Genomic DNA, 24905 nt, shown 5'->3' on the forward strand with positions numbered 1-24905 from the left:
CAGGTAAATGTACAGGACAGGCAGACAAACTGCTGTAAGGAAACACACGTGCATACCAGTGGCGGTTGGTGCCGTTTAAGATGAGGGAGGATGATTATTTTACAGCATAGTGGATGACTGTCATTCATATTCCATTCACCCAGCTCAAATGTTACATCGATAGGTTTAGGCTACTACATGATACACACATTTTACCTGTACCCATCATGAGATTGCTACAACCTAGCCTATGAATGAAAGTTTACAACGTAGAGAATTTTGAGTAATCAAGGTGACATTCAATACCGCCTTGCACACTCTTGCCTGCATCTAGCTGATCTAGGGAGTAATCATTAGTCCGTTGCAAATGTGAATTTCTATTGGACACATTAAGGTATTTTTATCCCCGTCTTGTTCCGTTTCCATCCGTTTAATAAACATTTTTCAACAGAATTGGCAGAATGAATACACACCTGATCACACGCAAACATAGTTCACTTTCACAGCAGGCACATACAAACAGCATGATAATTTGCTCGTTGTGTAACTTCTTGCATCTATGAGCTTTCCTCCCCTCACATCAGCTGTCTGTAACCAGGCGAAAAAAAACTTTCTAAGCCAAACCTTCCAGTCATAACCTCTATAACCGCTACACACAGCCTACATCATTGTCACGTCATAGTCAACATAGCTACTAGAACTAACATGTTAGTAAACCCACTAGCTACAATCATGCAGTACAGTGTAGTTAGAAAGCAGTTTACCAGTTACACTGGTGGGCTCCGGTGGCAATAAATTAATGACTTGGAAGAGTTACAGTGTTGGATAGCCATAGCCAGCTAGATAACATAGCATCTCGCTTGAGCCGGATGTTTGAGTAGGTTAAACTAGCTAGCTTCATTCTTAGCTAAGTGAAAGTTTTGTAAAAACAAATACAACCAAATATAGCTATCACTCTCTTTCTCCTCCACTTGCTTCTCCTTAATTTTGGAATAATACAATTTTTCAAAACTGTTCCACTATTCTCTTTGAGTCAACTACTCACAACTTTTTATGCACTGCAGTGCTAGCTAGCTGTAGCTTATGCTTTCAGTATTAGATTAATCCTCTGATATTTTGATTGGGTGGACAACATATCAGTTCATGCTGCAAGAGCTCTGATAGGTTGGAGGACATCCTCCGGAAGTTGTCATATTTACTGTGTTTCCTAAGTTCCTAAGTTTCCTAAGCCTCCTAAGTTTTGTATCGAAGTTAATGTACCCAGAGGAGAACAGAAGCTAGCTGTCCTCCAGCTACACCATGGTGCTAACCTACACAGAGTGCTGCTGAGGCTACTGTAGACCTTCAATGCAAAACATGTGTGGTCCACAACGTGAAGCACGGAGGAGGAGGTGTGATGGTGTGGGGGTGCTTTGCTGGTGACACTGTCTGTGATTTATTTAGAATTCAAGGCACACTTAACCTCACTAGGGTAGGGGGCACTATTTTCACCTCCGGATGAAAAGTGTTCCCAAAGTAAACTGCCTGCTACTCAGGCCCAGAAGCTAGGATATGCATATAATTAGTATATTTGGATAGAAAACACTCCAAAGTTTCGAAAACTGTTAAAATAACGTCTGTGAGTATAACAGAACTGAAATGGCAGGCAAAAACCTGAGGAAAATCCATCCAGGAAGTGCCATTATTTTTCCTATGAAAGCCTATCCACCATTTAAAGGGATTAGGACCCAGATTCCGTTCCTATGGCTTCCACAAGTTGTGAACAGTCTTTAGACATTGTTTTAGGCTTTTATTCTGAAAAATTAGGGAGAGTGACAACTTTGAGTGAGTGGATAGTGGGATGTCCCCTGAGCTGTTTGCTGCGCGAGACTGAGTGCGCCTTTCTTGTTTTTCTTTTATATTGACGACGCTATTGTCCGGTTGAAATACTATCGATTATTTGGGCCAAAAACAACCTGAGGATTGATTATAAACATCGTTTGACATGTTTCTACGAACTTTACCGGTACTATTTGGAATTTTCGTCTGCCTGTTGTGACCGCATTTGAGCCATTGGATCACTGAACAAAACGCGCCAACAAAATTGAGGTTTTTGGATATAAAGAGGGACTTTATCGAACAAAACAAACATTTATTGTGTAACTGGGAGTCTTTTGAGTGCAACCATATGAAGATCATCAAAGGTAAGTGATTAATTGTATTGCTATTTCTGACTTTCGTGACTAATCTACTTGGCTGGTAACTGTATGTAATGTTTTGTGTGCTGAGCGCTGTCCTCAGATAATCACATGGTTTGCTTTTGCCATAAAGTATTTTTAAAATCTGACACAGCGGCTGGATTAACAACAAGTTAAGCTTTATTTTGATGTATTACACTTGTGATTTCATGAAAGTTAAATATTTATAGTAATGTAATTTGAATTTTGCGCTCTGCAATTTCACCGGATGTTGGCCAGGTGGGACGGTAGCGTCCCACACCCCCTAGAGAGGTTAACCAGCATGGCTACCACAGCATTCTGCAGTGATACACCATCCCATCTGGTTTGCGCTGAGTGGGACTACCATTTGTTTTTCAACAGGACAATGACCCACCACACCTCCAGGCTGTGTAAGGGCTATTTGACCAAGAAGGAGAGTGATGGAGTGCTGCATCAGATGACCTGGCCTCCACAATCACCTGACTTCAACCAAATTGAGATGATTTGGGATGATTTGGACCGCATAGTGAAGGAAAAGTAGCCAGCAAATGCTCAGCATATATGTGGGAACTTCAAGCCTGTTGGAAAAGCATTCCAGGTGAAGCTGATTGACAGAATGCCTAGAGTGTGCAATGCTGTCATCAAGGCAAAATGTGGCTACTTTGAAGAATCTCAAATATATTTGATTTGTTGAACCCTTTTTTGGTTACTACATGATTCCATATGTGGTATTTCATAGATTTGATGTCTTCACTATTATTCTACAATGTAGAAAATAGTAGAAATAAATAAAAACCCCTGAATGAGGTATTGTAAATGCATTAATGGTCTGCATGTAATTGTGGCAGTAAGGGGAAAACACTGCATGAAACCTTTACTCTTCATTTAACACATAGACACACACTCTCCCTCCCTCCCACACACACTCTCTGTGTCTCCCTCATAAACACACTGCTCCCAACTTTAAAAACATGAGGCACCCAACAGACTGTAAGGAGTACCGGAAATAGATTGATTTTTGATCATTTAGGCTTACATTAGGCCTACATGAATCCTACCTTTGAAGCACATTTCATGAGTAGCAGACCCTTTTCCTTTCTTCCTGCGCCAATCAAATATGCCTAAGACCTACTGTCAAGTTACCAGGTTGTGAGCTAGCTAGGTAACATGACTGAACAACGTTGTTTGTTATCAAAACAATAATTAGCGGCCTGGTATTAGTGTAAAACGGCCCCAACATGTTTTGTGAAATCATATCAAATGTGAGCGAAATCGTGCAGGAAGAAAAAAAGGTAGCTCCGGTAACGAGTCATATGTTTTGAACCGTTTGAGCTAGAGACAAGCCGTTTTCTTTGCTGTAAAGCTGCAAGCATGACTGTCACGAAGCATTGCTGCGTGACAGCGAACTTGCAAAGCCTATCAGAATGGCCTGTGCTCTTGGTTATTTGGTTATAGGAGGGTTGAAATGATGTACAATGTATTCACTTGGCTCTGCACGCTGCTATATCAAATGTAACAACAAAAGACTAATCACGGTCTGCATCTCCGCTCGCCATCATGGCTAAATGATATTAGAAAAACTGACAGAGAAATAGATGCACAGAGAAATAGGTGTGTGATGGTGGAAGGGGCAGCCAGGTCACCTGTGATACAAGTCAGTATTCGTTGTCCATCCATATCTGAGGACGTCGGGAGATGACGTGGACACCGGCCACTAGGGGCAACAGTGAGTGTTGTTACCTTCAAGTAGGTTTTGGTTTTCCTAGCGCATTGTTGACAGGGATGGCGGATGGGCGTAAGCATCTGCCTCTGATTCCAAAGGTTGCAAGTTTGAATCAAGAGATATAAAGTTGTTTTTGATATTTCTGATTTAAGCCTATCCCAAACCTTAACCCTTACCTTAACCATTCTGAGTTAATGCCTAAACTTAACCCTAAAATTAAAAATGCAGACTTAATGCCTAAACTTAACCTTTGATACTCCGAAATCTTTCAACGTGAGGCTGTGAGAGCTAGTTGCATTCTCAAATACTTTATTCTCAACAATGATAATGAACCTCTTCTGCACGTGTGTAAGAACTTGAATGTTGACACAAATATTACAAATATCAGAAAAAGGAGCTTTAAGGAGGCATGTTCCATTTGTTTTGAGAAGTGGATGTCTGTTCAGCCTCAGCATCTGTCTTTGGTTAAGCTAGGAGCACAGACAACCTTTTCACGTGTAAAAAAAAGGGCAACCTTTTTTCTTCTTTCTCTCTTCAAATTTCACTGCCTACAACAACATAACACCAAACATATGAGCAAGTGGGTCTGAAGTGCAAGTGGGTGAATTGAGGACTGGGAGTTAAGAGTATATATATTCATCAAGGCAGGATCACATTGGAGATCATATCACACAATTCTCTAAAAGTCCTAAAGTTACAGTACCAGAGTCCTAAAGTTACGGTACCAGAGTACTAAAGATACGGTACCAGAGTCCTAAAGTTACGGTACCAGAGCCCTAAAGTTACGGTACCAGAGTACTAAAGGTACGGTACCAGAGTACTAAAGATACGGTACCAGAGTCCTAAAGTTACGGTACCAGAGCCCTAAAGTTATGGTACCAGAGTACTAAAGATACGGTACCAGAGTACTAAAGATACGGTACCAGAGTCCTAAAGTTACGGTACCAGAGTACTAAAGATATGGTACCAGAGTACTAAAGTTACGGTACCAGAGTACTAAAGATACGGTACCAGAGTAGTAAAGATACGGTACCAGAGTACTAAAGATACGGTACCAGAGTACTAAAGATACGGTACCAGAGTCCTAAAGTTACGGTACCAGAGTACTAAAGATACGGTACCAGAGTACTAAAGATACGGTACCAGAGTACTAAAGTTACGGTACCAGAGTACTAAAGATACGGTACCAGAGTACTAAAGTTACGGTACCCAGAGTACTAAAGTTACGGTACCTGAGCCCTAAAGTTACGGTACCAGAGTCCTAAAGTTACGGTACCAGAGTACTAAAGTTACGGTACCAGAGTACCAGAGTCCTAAAGTTACAGTACCAGAGTCCTAAAGTTACAGTACCAGAGTCCTAAAGTTACAGTACCAGAGTACTAAAGTTATGGTACCAGACACGCAGATCTGTCTGGTTAGTGTCAGTTATGTTATCAGGATGGTGTTAGATGATCGTCCGATCGTCCGAATAAAACCCATTTGTTTCATCCAATAAAAGGAATAGTGTAACATACACCAGCAACACTGTTTGAAGAGAATAAAACACCCAATATGTATGCAAAACTGCTGCTTCAATAGAAATGACTGAATATTAAGATACATGGAAACTTGACCAAAGTAGAAAAACAACCTGCAAATTAAGCACAATCGACCTAATGCATGACATAAACACACACTGTACCGTACATGCATGGTGAGAGAAAGAAAAAGGTGCAGTTGTGCAACTGTGAGAGCTGACTGTGACAATGCTAGCGGATGGTGGCTGGATCTCAGTGTGGCTCCGTCAGTCTCCCAGGTTTCCTGACATAGTGAGTAAATACTGAGTGCTCACATTTCACTTGGCCACACTGTTACCTTTTAAAAAGGCACCAGCGATAGAGCCGGCTCGTAAATTACCCCAACAAGGCCTTGCCCTGCCAATTTCAGGCAGTAAATAACCCTACACTGTCAGTCATCCAAATGCCTTCTCCAGGACTCCGATGTGCTCCCTACTCACCCCCCGGTCTCTGCAAAGGCTACCTTCCTCTACCCCAATCACAAAAAAACATAATCTTCCTTTAAGACAAACTTGTTCCACATTTATGATATTATTTATGGCTGCCGGAGAGGGCTTCCAGGCAATGGGGGTGGACAAAACAAAACACGGGGCCTGAAACTTTAGACCCAATGTTGCCATCATTACAAAACTATTGAACCGCTGGAGACTTAACCTGGTCAGACTCACATGCCATGAATTTTTTTTCCTTTTTCTTTTTTAAGTTTCTGTCCAAATATTCTTTTTTTTTCGTTCTGTAGACTGTGTGTTTCTCCATCTCCATATCATGCTAATGTCCCCTGTGTCTATTCACATAAAACTGCTGTGTCGGGGGTGGTCTGTTTCAGGGGGCAGACCGAGGCAGGGCTCTGCAGGAAATCTTTATGAGAATGAGGAGGAAATGGACTTGGAAGTTTAGTTAGTGTTAGTTGACTGTCAAATGTAGTGTTTGGCTTGGCGTAAGAGTGGTGTTTGGCATTGGGGCTGTAATTCGAAACAAGTATGTAACCTTATAGTCAAAGCTGACCTTACCAATTCGCTTCCCCAAATAAACACTTAAAAAAGGCTGATTGCACAACTCAGCTTCTGCTGACAGTACAGAAGGCATGCAAAGACAGGAAAACCCAAATGTCCTAATCTTCAAAAGACATTGGGGACATCTATTGCTTTGTTATGTAAGAGTTAAATAACTGTTACTGATGCTAGTTTTCAATCAAACCAACAGATACATAGAACAGTGTTGATGGATTTGGACACATTAAAAAGTCATTTTAAAATATAATCTTTAAAAAATGCTGTATTGAGACTCTTGGTAGAGAGAAAAAAAGTATACCACTTTTAAATGTGCGTAGTATACTCCAATTACAGAGCCCAAGATGGGTATGACACATTGTTTACATCTATATCGTCCGTCCGTCCGTCCGTCTGTCCGTCTGTCCGTCTGTCCGTCTGTCCGTCTGTCCGTCTGTCCGCCCGCCTGCCCGCCTGCCCGCCTGCCCGCCTGCCTGCCTGCCTGCCTGCCTGCCTGCCTGCGTGTTGGATTTACTATCCTTGTGGGGACCAAAAGTCCTCAAGGACAGTAAAACAAAGGGAAGTGGGTGAAAAGGCTATTTTAGGTTTAGGGTTAGGAGTTAGGGTTAAGTTTAGGATTATGGTTAGGGTTAAATTAAGGGTTAGGGGTTAGAGAAATAGGACTTTGAATGGGAATCAATTGTTTGGTCCCCACAAGGATAGTAAAACAACATGTGTGTCTGCATGCATGTGTGTTTGCACGTATGTTTGTTCGTTTGTGTGTGTGAGTGTGTGCATGTCTGTGTGTTAGTAATGGTGTAATAACATTCCGAGACATGCCTGGTATGACATGAAATCCATTAGCGTGGTGATACCCTGGATCCCCAGACAGTCCAGTAGATAACGCCTGGTCTTGAGTGCTACCATCTACCTATTGTTTTCATCTAGAGGAGAGCGAGCCAGACACGACCAGCCCAATGTGTATTGAATCACATTCAGCAAATACATTATACTACCCATTCTGGGCCCAATCCTGAGAACACACATGCAGGCGTAAACACATCCCATAAGTCTTATGTAGATCTCACATCAATTACTGTCTCATCAACAACAAATACTGGCTTCTCTTTGGCTCCAGGAACCACTGCAAACTCTTTGAAAACACTTGTAGAAAACCAACCAGTAAATACCCCAGTGCAGGTTGGATTGAATGGAGACCTTGGGTTCAGTCTAGTTCTTCAGCTCTTTGTGGGTAAAGAGTCTAGAGTGGTTGTAGCACAGGGGAGTCGGAGCAACGCTCTCCTGACGTGGTTATGAAATCATTCCTGAGTTTACTGGGGGCTTCAGGCCTTTACAGGTAACCAGAGAAGTTGGTTTTATGAATGAGTTTTCCACACTATACACAAAGAGTGTATTCCCTATTCAACGCAACACTCGTGAATTGCCAACACCGGAGCGCTTCCATTCGCTAGGGTCCAAGACCATTGGCTACATCCTAGGCTCCCTTGTAACAACAAAGCTGTAATTTGTAGACTTAGCACTTGTGTCCAGTCACCAATTGGGTACAAAATATGAATAAGAAGGTAAATGAGAGGAAATAAAAATATCTGATGAACTTGAGTAAACGAAAACGAAAATATATGGCTGTGCCGTGTGGATTCTTTTATGAGATTTATGTCCTTATAAGATGGTACTCCAATGGAAGAAACCTGGTCATGATTGGTTTTATGGGCCAGGATTTGCAGTGAAAGCCTAAACCAATATTTTGCTGTCCAAAATTACTGCTGACCAGGGTGTTTGTGTGTGTGTGTGCATGTGTGTGTGAAAGAAAGAGAGTGTATGTGTGCGTTTGTACAGGCATATGTGTGTGTGTGTGTGTGTGTGTGTGTGTGTGTGTGTGTGTGTGTGTGTGTGTGTGTGTGTGTGTGTGTGTGTGTGTGTGTGTGTCTGTATGCATACGTGTCTGTAAGAAAGAGTTTGCATGTGTTTGTGTGTGCACGTATATTTGTGTGAGTGCAAGTATGAACACATGTATGTCTATGTCTACGTGTGTCTATAGGCGTGATCCACCTTTGTGAAGATGGTTGAAGAAACAGTGGAGAAGAGGGCGCTGGGGAGCAGCAACGTGTGAAAACACGTTTCCTTGGTGCTCAGATCCAGGGCGAACAATTTACTATTAATATTTGACCAACAACTCCCCACCGTGTTAATTATGTAACATTTAATTTGGAATCGAACTCAATTTACTAAACGGGCCACAAAGGACTAGGCCTCTGCTGAAGCCTTGGGCTCACCTGACACGGACTCTGATCCCCCCCCCCCCCCCCCCCCCCCCCCCCCCCGACCAAGCCATCGTAATGGCGGCTATCATTAAATCTGAACAGACTGTGCTGGCTAAGGTGGAGTCATTATCCACTGACCTATCCACACAATTTAGAAAAATTATTCAAATGTTCAATTTTACTTGGTTTGTTTTCCTATTTACTTATTTAATGAAATGTTTTTGTATATATGTACAGTTGAAGTCAGAAGTTTACATAGCTTTAGGTTGAAGTCATTAAAACACGTTTTTCAACCACTCCACAAATTTTTTGTTAACAAACTATAGTTTTGGCAAGTCGGTTAGGACATCTACTTTGTGCATGACGCAAGTAATTTTTCCAACAATTGTTTACAGACAGATTACTTCACTTATAATTCAGTGTATCAGAATTCCAGTGGGTCAGAAGTTTACATACACTAAGTTGACTGGGCCTTTAAACAGTTTTGAAAATTCCAGAAAATGATGTCATGGCTTTAGAAGCTTCTGATAGGCTAATTGACATAACTTGAGTCAATTGGAGGTGTACCTGTGGATGTATTTCAAGGCCTACCTTCAAACTCAGTGCCTCTTTGCTTGACATCATGGGAAAATCAAAAGAAATCAGCCAAGACCTCAGAAAAAATTGTAGACCTCCAAGTCTAGTTCATCCTTGGTAGCAATTTCCAAACACCTGAAGGTACCACGTTCATCTGTACAAACAATAGTACGCAAGTATAAACACCATGGGATCACGCAGCCGTCATACCGCTCAGGAAGGAGACGCGTTCTGTCTCCTAGAGAGGAACATACTTTGGTGCGAAAAGTGAAAATCAATCCCAGAACAACAGCAAAGGACCTTGTGAAGATGCTGGAGGAAACAGGCACAAAAGTATCTATATCCATAGTAAAACAAGTCCTATATCGACATAACCTGAAAGGCCGCTCAGCAAGGAGGAAGCTACTGCTCCAAAACCACCATAAAAAAGCCAGACTACAGTTTGCAACTGCACATGGGGCCAAAGATCGTACTTTTTGGAGAAATGTCCTCTGGTCTGATGAAACAAAAATAGAACTGTTTGGCCATAATGACCGTCATTATATTTGGAGGAAAAAGGGGGAGGCTTGCAAGCTGAAGAACATCATCCCAACCGTGAAGCACGGGGGAGGCAGCATCATGTTCTGAGGGTGCTTTGCTGCAGGAGGGACTGGTGCCCTTCACAAAATAGATGGCATCATGAGGTAGGACAATTATGTGCATATATTGAAGCAACATCTCAAGACATCAGTCAGGAAGTTAAGGCTTGGTCGTAAATTGGTCTTCCAAATGGACAATGACCCCAAGCACACTTCCAAAGTTGTGCCAAAATGGCTTAAGGACAACAAAGTCAAGATATAGGAGTAGCCATCACAAAGCCCTGACCTCAATCCTATAGAAAATTTGTGGGCAAGGAGGCCTACAAACCTGACTCATTTACACCAGTTCTGTCAGGAGGAATGGTCCAAAATTCACCCAGCTTATTGTGGGAAGCTTTTGGAAGGCTACCCGAAACGTTTTTCCTGCTGGACAAACATAATTATTCCTTATGTAACTATTAGCCACTATCACATTATCATTATCTCAGACCATAGACCTGTCCAGTTAGATATCCACTTTCCGGACAGTACTGTGTCACAACGCGTGTGGCGACTTGACCCACTACTACTATCCTGTAGTGCCTTTAAAAAATACATATCAACTCACATGGATGTCTTTTTACAGATCAACTGCACCGCTGACATGTCTCACACTACTGCGTGGAAACAGGTAGGCAATTTTTCTATAATATGTGCCGGCTATGTAATGTTCTTTATTCTACCCACTCAACTCTACAGCCAGAGGTCGTCATCTCTCTTGATGTTGAAAAGGCTTTCGACCGGGTTGAGTGGGAATGTCTATTTACAGTACTAGAGAGATTTGGGTTTGGTCCGTCATTCCTTTCCTGGATTAAGATATTGTAATCATCCCCAGTGGTGTCTGTTCGCACCAACAATGTTACCTCCAGCTACTTCCCTCTCCACAGGAGGGCCACGCAGGGTTGCTGTTTATCCCCTTTCCTATTTGATATGGCTATTGAGCCTCTTGCTATCGCCCTGCGGGCAGAGGAGAGGATTAAGGGAATATTGAGGGGTAACATGACTCACAAGGTGTCCTTATATGCAGACGATCTTCTTGTATACATCTCTAACCCTGTGGAGTCTGTACCCCATCTCTTGGACATGCTACAAGGTTTTGGGACATTCTCTGGTTATAAGATAAAACTAACAAAAAGTGTGCTCCTCCCCATTAATCAGTTAGCAGAAGGAATTGGGTTTGCCAATTTCCCATTTAAGGTGGAGCATCAGGTCTTATTTGGGACTCTACTCTATTTAAGGCTCTGTTAAAAAATAAATTCAAAACACTCCTGGAGCACACTAAGCAGGATTTCATAAGGTCGTCTCTTCTCATTTCATTAGCAGGTCGCATGAATTCTGTTAAGATGAATGTACTACCTAGGTATTTGTACTTATTCCAAATTATCCCAATTTTTCTGCCAAAGTCGATGTTCAAACAACTGGACAGCTACATTTCCGACTTCATTTGAAATAAGTAAAATCCACAAATGAGAAAGGTATATCTACAGAGACCTAAGGCCGCAGGCGGGCGAGTGGGCTGGGCATTCCAAATTTTTTACACTACTACTAGTCAGCAAATATATCTAAATGTGTTTATTGGATTTCTACATTTGAAAACATCATGGAGTTACAGTCAAGCCTTCCAACTTCTCTGGTCTCGCTCCTGTGCTCCTCAATGCCTATGAAACCCGGCGCCCATGTTTTGAACACCATTGTTAAGAACTCCCTTAAAATCTGGTCCCAATTCCGATGTCACTTTAGCCTTAAACAAGCAAGCTACTTCTCCCCATGAACATCTAATCATCTCTTTCCAGTGTCACAGATTGACACGGCATTCCAGTTCTGGCGTAGGAACGGTCTGGTGGTTTTTTGTGACCTATTTGTTGATCACACATTCGTCTCATCCCATACTCTGAGGGTTGACCATCATTTTCCCAATATCCACTTTTTTAGATACCTGCAAACTCGTAGCTTTGTGGAGGGTGGGTGGGTGGGATGGAGGGAGGGAGGGAGTGGTGGATGGGCGGTATGGAGGGAGGGTGGAATGGAGGGAGGGAGGGAGGGAGTGGTGGGTGGGATGGAGGGAGGGAGGGAGGGAGGGAGTGGTGGGAGTGGTGGAAGGGTGGGATGGAAGGAGGGAGGGAGGGAGGGAGGGAGGGAGGGAGGGAGGGAGGGAGGGAGGGAGGGAGGGAGGGAGGGAGAGAGAGAGGGAGGGAGGGAGGGAGGGAGGGGTGGGTGGGATGGATGGAGGGTGGGTGGGATGGAGGGAGGGAGGGAGGGAGGGAGGGAGGGAGGGAGGGAGGGAGGGAGGGAGGGAGGGAGGGGTGGGTGGGTGGGATGGATGGTGGGTGGGTGGGATGGATGGAGGGAGGGTGGGAGGGAGGGAGGGAGGGTGGGAGGGGTGGGTGGGTGGGTGGGATGGATGGTGGGTGGGTGGGATGGATGGAGGGAGGGTGGGAGGGAGGGAGGGAGGGTGGGAGAATGAGGGGTTGGGGTTGTACTGCTTTGCTTTTATATCTGAAAATCTATAAATACAGTTTTAAAAAATTATAATAAAGAAACAGTGGATCTACAGTAACAGACAAATTCAACTTATTGACTGGATATAAAATGTAATGTTACAGGGTTGGAAGGCAGCCATTCTCAGATCTGCTGGAATGGAAGGATTTTAAAAAATCAGAAAACTGAAGGTGAGGGTGAAAACGATCATGTGGTTTTTGTCCAAAGGCCGTCTAGAACCCCAAGGCATTCTTGAGAATGTTAGTGGTTATTGCCGTTTTACTTCATGATCATTAACACTGCAGTTCTACTTAGACCAGTAACATATTAAGTATCTGGACCAATTAGGTTGATCGTTACTTATACTTGAAATCTGTGGGCAAATGGGATAATCTCTTACTAGTGAAGTGTTTTACCTGAGCCACAAGAAGGAACATTTGGACACAGACAACAACACGTCACCATTTTCTCAGATACTTCTCAGAGTGGAAGTGGAAGATGACATTTGACACTGACTCCAAACAAACAGTGACACCAGATGTCGTGGGGGCACCAGAATCGCTGTGACAACTTAGACATCTCCAAGCCTTTCCGAGCCTCACCTGGGTCCCAGCTCATCTTCGCTCCGCCAGACGAAATCTCCAAACTTCTCGTAGTGGGAGTTGTAGTGGTGCTGCACCCTGTAAAGCAGCGGAGGGGGAATCTCCATCAGAGTGTTGTAGGCCGTCTGCTGCTCCTTGCCACTGGTGTAGCCGTTGTACAGGTTATATACCTTGTCTGCTATCTCTGACACAGGAGGAGGTGGAAGAGGGGAAACATGGAAGTCATTTGGAAGACACTCATTTGAAAGACACTCATTTGAAAGACAGAGGTGAACGTGGGATAAGTATATCAAATGAAGGTGGGCAAGTAAACCCAAGATCACCATCACAAGTAAAACCTAGTTGCTGGTGATAACCCTGGTGCTAGAATAAAATGTGATATTGTATATTGGAGAGGGAAAGGGATGGATGCTGAGGGGGATGAATGGGGAGAGTGGGAAGGTGGTGAAGGAGGGGGAGGGAGGAGAGAGAGAGAGATGGTGAGTAACCTGCTGTGGATTTCAAGGGCATCACAACAGGCTGAGGGGTAGGAGAAAGAGGTGAGAAAGGCACGGGGAGGGGGGAAAGCGTGAGGGAGAGATGGAATGAAGAAAAATAATGTGGTAAGGAGGGAGGAATGTGATAGGGAAAGAAAAGTGTCTGTGGGGGGATAAGAGAGAAGAGATTATGGGGAAAGGAGAATGTATAAAGGACGGATGGAAAGGTTATGGGGTGGACAGAGTGTAGAAAGAGAATATCAAGTATGAAAAGGGAGTATGAGGAGGATTACCTTCTGCTCTGCTATCATCTACCATTGGACAAGACGTCCGCACTGAGACGAAGCTAGACTCTGAACGACTCCCTCGACTGTCCACAGCATATAGGGTGAACCTGAGAGACAGAGAGAGCAAGAGCGCAAGAGAGAGAGAGCGAGAATTAAGAAAATAAAGAACACAATATAGAAGCTGACATATGTCAACAACAATTAACAACCTTTCATATGTACTGTATGAGAGAAATCAAAGGAACTCAAAAGTAACAGGCCTCTTTCGACAGAAAAAAATAGGTATGTGGCTCCAGCCATTCCATCCCAACCTTTCAAAGCTAGATGCACCGAGTGTCCCGGCTCCTACACTTTGCACAGCGTTTTTATGAGCCACTGTTGACAGCAACAGAACTCCTTTTTGAAAATAGCCATAACTCAGAGCCAGGACTCGAGACCCAGGAGTGGGTAAAGGACTCGGGGGGATTCGATTACGTCTGTAAGTGGTCCCTGCCTGGTACGCGACAGACCAGCCAGTCAGCAGCAACGGCCATTACACCTAATAGTGCCTTTAAATGGGACTCCCACTTCCTCTAATGACGGAGATTCTGCTCTCCACAAATGTAAAACATATTAAGGCCTCAGATCCCCTGGACCACCAAGTGGCCGTGGCTAGTACTGTATACAGCAGTGAGGGGGAAAGACATCCATGTTGCTCCCTGATGATCATGGGGTGCAAATAGATCATTGGAGAGATGGTTTCCTGTGAAGTACTGTACTGTAGGTTGTCCAGTCTTTCTCATAGAAGTAGCTTGTAGAGAGATGATGGCTGTTTATGAGACATGAAATGCTATAGAACTACCAACATGCATGTAGATAATGTGCATGTAACACAAAGGCTGCTGGGTAATCTACAGACAGAGCTGATTGGACACTCCCAAAGTAACCATACCTTAACGGTCCATTGGCATGGATATAGTCAAAGGGTAATTGTTGTTCTTAGCATTCTATTTGTAGGGTTTATAGTGTAAGTTGGAATTGTGATTCAGTGCTAGATGTGTGTTGGGGGAGAAAAAAAGCAGTATAAAAAGCAGTATTCTGCGACCAAATTGTTATTTTTTAATACATCTGTGAATCATCGAATATGACCATTATCTAAATAGCAAAACTGCTGGATGGATGGATGGTTTGTCCAGAAGAATACATACAATGCCTTCGGAAAGTATTCAGACCCCTTGACTTTTTTCCCCATTTTGTTACGTTACAGCCTTATTCTAAAATGGATTCAATCGTTTTTTACACCATCAATCTACACACAATACCCATAATGACAAAGCAAAACCAGGTTTAGATTTTTTACAAATGTAAAAAAAAAAGAATGAAATATCACATTTACATAAGTATTCAGACCCTTTACTCAGTACTTTGTTGCAGCACCTTTTGTCACGACTTCCACCGAAGTCGGTCCCTCTCCTTGTCCGGGCGGCGTTCGGCGGTCGACGGCACACGCTTTCTTGCCACCGCTAGAAAACTAGCCACCGCTTGTTCTGTCTTTGTATTACACACCTGGCTTCACTCAACCAATTACTTGTTTATCATTTAACCCTCTGTTTCCCATGTTGTGTTTGTGAGTGATTGTGATTTGTAATTCGGTTCGTCTTTGTGGGCTCGTGATGTTACTTTGTATATTTGTCTTTTTGAGTAAAGTACGTTGATCATTCATATCTGCTGTCCTGCGCCTGACTCTCTACACCAGCTACACACAGGACCCTTACACCTTTGGCTGCGATTACAGACCCGATTCGTCTTTGGTATGATGCTACAAGCTTGGCACACCTGTATTTGGGGAATTTCTCCAATTCTTATTTGCAGATCCTCTCAAGCTCTGTCAGGTTGGATGGGGAGCATCACTGCACAGCGATTTTCAGGTCTCTCCAGAGATGTTCGATCAGGTTCAAGTCCTGGCTCTGGCTGGGCCTCTGGCTGTGTGCTTAGTGTCATTGTCCTGTTGGAAGGTGAACCTTTGCCCCAGTTGGAGGTCCTGAGCGCTCTGTACTTTGCTCCATTCATATTTCCCTTGATCCTGAATAGTCTCCAGTCCCTGCCACTGAAAAACATCCCCACAGCATGATGCTGCCACCACCATGCTTCACCATAGGGATGGTACCAGGCTTCCTCCAGACTTGACTCTTGGCACTCAAGCCAAAGAGTTCAATCTTGGTTTCATTAGATCAGAGAATATTGTTCCTCATGGTCTGAGTCCTTTAGGTGCCTTGTAGGTGCCTATGTGGTTTTACGGGCTGTCATGTGCCTCCGGTCAATCTACCATAAAGGCCTGATTTGTGGAGTACTGCAGAGATGGTTGTCCTTCTGGAAGGTTCTCCCATCTCCACAGAGGAACTCTGGAGCTCTGTCAGAGTGAACATTGGGTTCTGTGCCTCAACACAAACCTATCATCTCGGAGCTCTACAGACAATTCCTTCGACCTCATGGCTTGGTTTATGCTCTGACATGCCTTTCCAAAGAATGTCCAATTAATTGAATTGACCACAGGTGGACTCAAGGATGGTCAATGGAAACAGGATGCTACTGAGCTCAATTTTGAGTCTCAAAGCAAAAGGTCTGAATACTTATGTAAATAATCTGTGTTTTTTATTTTAAATAAATTTGCAAACATTTCTAAAAATGTGCAGTCGCTTTGCCATTATGGGGTATTGTGTGTAGATTGATGAGGAAAAAAAAGATTTAATCCATTATAGAATAAGGTTGTAACGTAACAAAACGTGGAAAAAGGTAAGGGGTCTGAATACTTTTCAAATGCAAGTGAAAATTAATATTGTTCATGACTGAACATGCAAAACGACAAATATCAAATAGGAGGCAGAATTTATTTTTCTGTTTCACAAAGCTATTTCATTGGCAGAGTCCATTTTTAAAAGTATGCCTTTTGTTTGAAGAGCCTGTGTTTTAATACCACCAACTGATTGTTTTGTTTGTAATATGGCCTGTTTTGACATTGTTCGCATAGTTTGTCCGATCTTGTTATTCATCAAGAGAAATGTGTGGTATATTGGTATTCCCCAAGAACCTCACAAAAGACAAGGGGCCAGAGTCGGTACGAAGTTCGCTGTAGATTCTCTGCCCAGCAAAACAACGGCACATATAACAATCACATTGTTTAAATTATGTGGTCACATCACTGGCCAGTAAATGGAGGGGGGTAGGGTGTATTTATCAGGCAATTAGTAGAGTTTAGTTTAGGATCCCGGACACAGCTTGCCAGCTTGTTGCTGTTTTTGGTTGTTTAAGTGGTTGGCATCAAAGACAGGTACTTTTCTCCACAGCCTAATCACAGTCCTATTATGTATAGTGAAAGGAGATTACCACAGAAACTTTCTCTAGCCTTTGTGGGGTTTTTTTTTATGCGAAGACAACCACAAAAGGTATTTTGGCTGCTTTCTTCCCCTGCAGTTCTGTTAACACTACGGTCAGAGATACAAGGCCTGTTGATCAGACTCCTATCCAAAATGTCCAATCAGAAGCGCTAGTAGGTGCTGGATAAACGGGCCTGTCACCCACAGCGCAGTGCAGCGGGGGGCTGAATGGAGTCTGAGGTGGCAGGCTTCACCACTAGCATCGATAAGGATTAACTGGGAGAACAAAACCAGCTCCGCGGTCTGCCTGCCACGAGAATGTCAAAACAGAGGGTAACATACTGGCAACATCTACCCAACCCCCTACACACCCGCTCTCTCTGTCCATTCATCTCTCACACTCTATCTGTCTTGCCTCTCTCTGATTCCCTTTGTCTTCTCCACTCGTTCTATCCCTCGCTCCACTCAGAAGCTGGATGTTTGTAGTGCATGGTTTTGTCCCCGTGCCATCCTTTTGAAAGCTCAACAAAAAACATATTTGTTTGAAATAGCAATGCCACCATAAAGTAATGGTTGTCCTCTAATTTAATGGGACAGGAGGGGGTAGAGAGAAAGGGAGTAAGAGAGAGAGGGATAGAGAAAGAACAGAGGAGACAGAAAAAGAAAGAGGTGAGGGGTAAGAGAGAATGAGAGAGGAGAGAGAGAGATCTACCTCACTTGCTTTGGCAATGTTAGCATATGTTTCCCATGCCAATAAAGTCCCTTGAATTGAATTGAATTGAATTGAGAGAGAGAGGGTGAGGGAGTGGGGAAGAGAGAAAGAAAGAGAGAGCAATTATGGCAGTATTTCTGGCATACTGGGCATAGAAGAAGCCAGGCAGCCTAGGGATTCCTGGTTGATGACATCAGACGTTGGTCCGAGATCAATTGAGCCGGTCCACAAATCAATCAATTGCACCGGGAGAATATAATTCAGAACTAATTTACGACTTCGATTTAGTTTCTCAGGTCAGGTCTGTAAGAAAGGACTTACCGCGCTTACACTGTAATATCCTTTCTCTACAACGTCTTTTATCAATTACAGGTTAGCTTTACATACTGACTGCTGGCACCTGCACATATCACTGGAGGTTTGAGCAGAAATATGATCATACTACTGTAGCAGTGGCTGCATTTTCTATCTATATCTAAACTAAATCTCAGAGTCTACACATGTTGTGATTTGTTGATTTTAAGTGACTAACATGAAAGCACCCAATACATGACATGCCTGGGAACAAGGGGAAATTGTAAAGATGTAATTTGCACTAATAAATAAGCCTTGTTTTGATGTTTTATCTCTCTATGTCCTTCCATAAAACAGATTGCGCATTCAGGTTTTCAGTACAAGCATATTGTTTGGACTTGACATGAGATACTACACTTAATAAAGCCCCCATGTTAATAAAAACTAAGAAAGAACACATCGTACTTGTTGGGTAGACCAGATTGTCTTTTCACAGACTAATGAGGAGTTACTTGTGTGGTCTTCAAGTTTTCACATCTTATAGCAGACATTATTAACATGATGAAAGACAGACACTTACAATTTAGTCTTAGTTGTTGCAAGTTTTGCTGGCAAATTATTTAAAAAAATTGTGTTCACCATTTCTTTGTCTTTGCAATTTTGGCAGCTCCTGGTTATACCAATACAACTATATCACAGCTATTTTGTTTATATTACCAATTGGACACCAATTGCTCATTATGGTCATTATGGTAGGATTGGCTGTGTGTTGGAAATACACTACATAGCCAAAAGTATGTGGACAACTGCTCAGCAAACATCTCATTCCAAAATCATGGGAGTTGGACCCATCTTTGCTGCTATAACAGCCTCAAACAGCATTATCACTAATGCTCTTTGGCAATTTTCCAACATCTAGTGCACTGATGTTGGGCGATTAGGCCTGGTTCGGAGTCGGCGTTCCAATTTATCCCAAAGGTGTTCGATGGGGTTGAGGTCAGGACTATATGTGCAGGAGAATCAAGTTCTTCCACACCAATTTCAACAAACCATTTCTGTATGGACCTTTTTAACACAAAGTTGGAAGCACAGAATCGTCTAGAATGTCGTATGCTGTAGCATTAAGATTTCCCTTCACTGGAACTAAGGGGCCTAGCCCAAACCATGAAAAACAGCCCCTTATTCCTTCTCCACCAAACTTTACAATTGGCGCTATCCATTCGTGCAGGTAGCGTTCTCCGGGCATCCGCAAAACCCAGATTTGTCCGTCGGACTGCCAGATGGTGAAGCGTGATTCATCAATCCAGAGAATGCATTTCCACTGCTTGTGTTGACGTTGTTTCCAGAGGCAGTTTGGAACTTGGTAGTGAGTGTTGCAACCGAGGACAGATGATTTTTACACACTTCAGCACTCGGTGGTCACGTTCTGTGCGATGTTTTCTCTGCTACCGCACGGCAAGCAGTACCGGAGCGCCAAGTCTAGGAACAAAAGCCTCCTCAACAGCGTCTACCCCCAAGCCATTAGACTGCTGAACAATTCCTAAAAATCATCACCAGACAATTTACATTGACACTCGCCCTCTAGTACACTTCTGCTACTCGCTGTTTGTTTGTTACCTATACATAGTCACTTCGCCCCCATCTACATGTACAGATTACCTCAACTAGCCTGTACCCCTGCACACTGACTCGGGATCGGTGCCCCCTGTATATAGCCTCTTTATTGTTATTCTTATTGTGTTACTTTTATTATTACTTTTTATTTTAGTCTACTTGGTAAATATGTTCTTCTTCTTGAACTGCATTGTTGGTTAAGGGCTTGTAAGTAAGCATATCACGGTAAAGTCTACACTTGTTGTGTTTGGCGCATGTGGCAAATAAAGTTGATTTGATTTGTGTGGCCTAACACTTCGCGGCTGAGCTGTTGTTGCTCCTAGACTTTTCCACTTCACAATAACAGAACTTGCAGTTGACCGGGGCGGCTCGAGCAGGGCAGAAATTTTAAAGGTGGGATCCTTTGACGGTCTCACATTGAAAGTCACTGAGCTCTTCAGCATGGGACATTCTACTGTCAATGTTTGTCTATTGAGATTGCATGGTTCTGTGCTCGATTATGTACACCTGTCAGCAACAGGTGTGTCTGAAATAGCAGAATAAACTCATTTGAATGGATGTCCACATACTTTTGGCCATGTAGTGTATCATACAGGTTCTTTGTTTAAAGAAAGAAAGCTTTCACTAGCCGTTCAAAAAGCCTTCGTCGGTCGTACTCTGCTACAGGTTGTTATAGCGCCCACGTGGAAGACATATTTGTTGTTCTTCTGAGGGATAGTTGGCAGTGTGTTTTAGAGTGGAGCTGGATCCTGAGTATACAGTATAAAGACAACACCTCATAAGTCTCCAGCCGGGTTGGGTCACATTAGGTTTATCATGTTATGCTGTGTCATTTTCTGTGATTTACACTTGCCTCTAAAGACTTCTATTTTAGGGCTCTGAACTGCTGCTCTGGCCTGAGAGTACCATCCAAAACACTGGGAGGCAGGTGCTGAACCTTGCCCTATTTACTGCAGTAAAGGAAGAGAAGTCAAAGAACCAACCAATGGATCCAGGACCTCTCCTTCGCTAGCGTACTGGAGCCTTTATTTTATTGAACCTTCGTTGAGATAAAACATCTATTTTTCAGGAGAGACCTGGACCAAGACAGCGGCATCAACACAACACTTTCAGACAAACAGACACATGAAATCAACATAAAAAGCACATGATATATCAATCAATATAAAAAGCAGCACTTCAGTAAAGAACATATACACGACACAGGTCAGAATACAATACTTCAAAAGACAGTTCTGCAGGCTGAATAGGTCATATGAAACAGATATTAGGACTGGTAATCACTGTGAATGGATTCTGTTTGGAGGGTGATGGTAGAAACATTGAGGGTAACTTTTACCGTGGCTTGAAATTGTACCAATAAAACCTAGAGATGATAATGTAAGAGGATATGATGCCATGAAGGGCAAATATGATGTGAAATGCCAGACTGACTGGTAATTGCTGAATCGCCAGATCGACTTTTACTACATTCACTTAAAGCAATAGCTTTTAAGGATATGGTGAAGGTATAAAGTTATCACCCATGATAGACGTGCTAGGGATTTACTTTCTGCCATATTGCCTGTTTGTCCTGTTATTTGTCTCGGTTCTGTGTCAGCATGTCTGGGATGAGGGAGATATTTAGGGGGGAGGTAGAAATGAACGCAAAATTGTTATATCGTTTAGTGCATGCAATAACTACGAAGTACTGGTATGTAGAGCTTCATGATACCACATGTATAACATAAGTCATCAACCATAAATCATAAACTCATTATTCCACTAACTCTGAACTTACTCCATTCCATTCAGCTACAGTCAAATTGTAACAATCCAAAACTAATTTGGACCTATTTTAGGATGTAGTGTCATGTGAAAAAGTGAGATGTATCATGTCCATATGGTCACACTGTAACAAGAAAGGCTGCTTCCGGACTACTCCTCAGACTCTGTCTGTTGGACTACTCCTCAGACTCTGTCTGTTGGACTACTCCTCAGACTCTGTCTGTTGGACTACTCCTCAGACTCTGTCTGTTGGCAACATTTCCAAGGGAAAGGATTGACATGTAACTTACAGCCCTGCATGTATGACAGTGGACTCCCCAACTGAACATCCCACTCAATACAGGAGAGAGAGAGTGAGAGAGAGAGAGACAGAGAGAGAGACAGAGAGAGACAGAGAGAGAGAGACAAAGAGAGAGACAGAGAGAGAGAGAGAGAGAGAGAGAGAGAGACAGAGAGAGAGAGAGACAGAGAGAGAGACATAGACAGAGACAGAGAGACAAAGAGAGAGACACAGAGAGAGAGAGAGAGAGAGAGAGAGAGAGAGACAGAGAGAGAGAGAGAGAGAGAGAGAGGGAGAGAGCCAAGCTATGCCAGGGCCTGAAAGGAAACATTAAGGCCTGACAACTTTGGGGTAAATCAAATGTAAACCAAACCCCAGCGGCCCGGAAACCTTATCTAGCCCTCGATTAGGAGAAGCCCAGTTGGCCGCACCGAGGTGTGCCCACAGACGTAATGCCGACGTAAATGGGGCTCTTATCTGGGAGTAACGAAACTGGAGGGGGTGCCTTGACACAGATTACAGAGTGGTGCTCTCCCTATCTCTTTTGCTATCTCTCTCTCGCTCTCTCCGTACATTCAGCACGGAGGAAGCAGGAGCTTCCAAGTACATTCTCTCTCCCTCTCCCTCTCGGTTGGCTTGACCTCCAGGTTACGCAAGCCAGATGGCGGGAAAGAAGGAAAGTTGCAACCGGTTGCAAGGTAATCTCCTACTACCTGAAGCTTGAATAAATCAACCCTCTCAATATACCCTCACTATCACGATGTTATGATTTCTACTGTTAGCTTCTGGGTAGTGCTGCCCCCAGCAGTACTCCCCGATTCCCTTGTTTAACATAAGCACCAACGACCTATCTGTATCGTGCACAGCTGCAGGGGCCCGCTTCCCAAAACAAACAAGTGGAAAACAGTGAGCCAGAGCCACAAACATAAAACACCACACAACAGTTGGGAGCGCTCAGAGGAGAGGAACACGGTGTGATGATTGGAGTGTCCCCTATTCAATTTCATCTGGGGCCTGTTTGGTTTCGAAGCATGCCTCGCCCATCTAACTTGATTTGATTTAAAAATATATATTTAAAAATAACTTGATTTCATGATCGGGAGACAAGAGGAAGAGGGCTCAGGGAAGTGATACCCAAGTAGAACAAAGTGCTTCTATCAAATGTACATCACAGCGACGGCCCTTGGGAAGGCGGGCTGCAGACCCTGGGCCCTCTGAAGATGAATGTATTGTCGCTCTGAGATCTCCTCCGAACAGCGCAACGTAAACTTCTCCAACTGTGATGATGTATGGATTAATAAAGGCACACTAAGCGAACGACGGGCCTGCCGGGGCCACAGACACACAGAACCATTATAGTGTCTGTTGGCAGCAGGGCAGCTTATGGAACATTCACACAAGTGCCTCCATGTGGACTCAGCTGGTTTCATTTAATTTCTCCACTTTCCCACTAATAGGCTTTTCTTTTTACTCCATCTTGATACTCACACAGGACAAGGATTCAACTAAGTGAATCTTCTTTGCAAAATGAAACACCTGCAAAGTTGACTAACAGCTGTCCCTGATATACTCTAGTGTTCTCTGACAACCCTAATACAAGATGTATGGTTGACTATACCCTTCACACATGCTGAGGGACTCAGGGCTGTACTTATGTCTGTCCATAAATTAAGGAGTGCTTCAACTGCTGAACATATTAGTATGTATCAGTGGGTGGGACGTATGCATGCAACTAACTGACCGGTCACAGTGTTTGTGTCCTCCATGCATGTCCTCCCTGCTGCTCAATGTGTTATGGTTCTCAGTCTTTATGACTAATTGGATTAAGTGGTGGTCTAGTTGTCTGTTTGCTAACCGCCCCAGACTGTAATCACCAGACAGACCGACTGGTCAATGACTCCAGTCTCCTCCAGTCTCTGTGTGACACAAACAGCACGTTGGTTGTGATGCTCGTTTTTCACCATGACCACGTTTTCTTCCATTGAAAAGGGCCTCATGAAAAACGGAACAATAACGGAAACAATAACACCAGCATCCACCACTTCCACCCTGGTGAGACCAAAATATGTGCCGCCCGCCTAATTTGAGCCAGCTGTGTTCTGACTGGGGGGAATTAAAACATGGCCATAAACAAGTCCCATTGCCAATGGGAGTACAGACAGAAATATGTGGTGCTGGCTGGTGATATCACCCACATATTATGTGTTAAGTCATTCCTCTTTAGGAGAGATGCAAAAATGACAACAATGCCATTGGTTAAGAAGGAGTTTTTTTTTATGGTAATGGGAAATAGTGAACTCATAAAAGTCAGAAAGTCAGAAAATGATGAAGTCAATCGGGTTAGAACAATACCACAGGTGAGAAGGGTTGAATGTAGCGACAACTCAATGGACTTCTGTCATGCAACATTTACCACAGAGTTAGCACAAGTGAACAACAAAACTCCATGGACTTGTGTCATGCAACATTTACCACAGAGTTAGCACAAGTGAACAACAAAACTCCATGGACTTGTGTCATGCAACATTTACCACAGAGTTAGCACAAGTGAACAACAAAACTCCATGGACTTCTGTCATGCAACATTTACCACAGAGTTAGCACAAGTGAACAACAAAACTCCATGGACTTCTGTCATGCAACATTTACCACAGAGTTAGCACAAGTGAACAACAAAACTCCATGGACTTCTGTCATGCAACATTTACCACAGAGTTAGCACAAGTGAACAACAAAACTCCATGGACTTCTGTCATACAACATTTACCACAGAGTTAGCACAAGTGAACAACAAAACTCAAAGGACTTCTGTCATGCAACATTTACCACAGAGTTAGCACAAGTGAACAACAAAACTCAAAGGACTTCTGTCATGCAACATTTACCACAGAGTTAGCACAAGTGAACAACAAAACAAAAACATCCACATTTTTTTCCTATTCTATCCTTCATTTCTACCTTGTTGTTTAGCCTACTTTAAATTTCACCCTTGGAATGGTGCAAAGCAATAGTAAATTGCGGCCCGTATTAATAAAGCATCTCAGAGTAGGAATGCTGATCTAGGATCAGTTCTGCCTTTTAGATCATAATGAAAAATATTACATGGACATAGGGGACCTAGA

General features: G+C 43.2%; 1 protein-coding gene across 1 annotated transcript in view; it reads right to left on the bottom strand.

Moving 5' to 3' along the window:
* The window catches only part of LOC110523598 (astrotactin-2-like), a 430658-nt gene that overhangs the window by 3787 nt on the left and 401966 nt on the right, over window positions 1-24905 (bottom strand). Inside the window, exons 21-22 of the mRNA XM_036977273.1 lie at window positions 13770-13870; window positions 13001-13184 (exon numbers count right to left, since the gene is read on the bottom strand). Coding sequence (XP_036833168.1) covers window positions 13001-13184; window positions 13770-13870 — 285 coding nt within the window. The remainder of the gene's footprint in view (window positions 1-13000; window positions 13185-13769; window positions 13871-24905) is intronic.

Source organism: Oncorhynchus mykiss, chromosome 5 (assembly GCF_013265735.2).
Source record: "Oncorhynchus mykiss isolate Arlee chromosome 5, USDA_OmykA_1.1, whole genome shotgun sequence".
Classification (NCBI taxonomy): domain Eukaryota; kingdom Metazoa; phylum Chordata; class Actinopteri; order Salmoniformes; family Salmonidae; genus Oncorhynchus; species Oncorhynchus mykiss.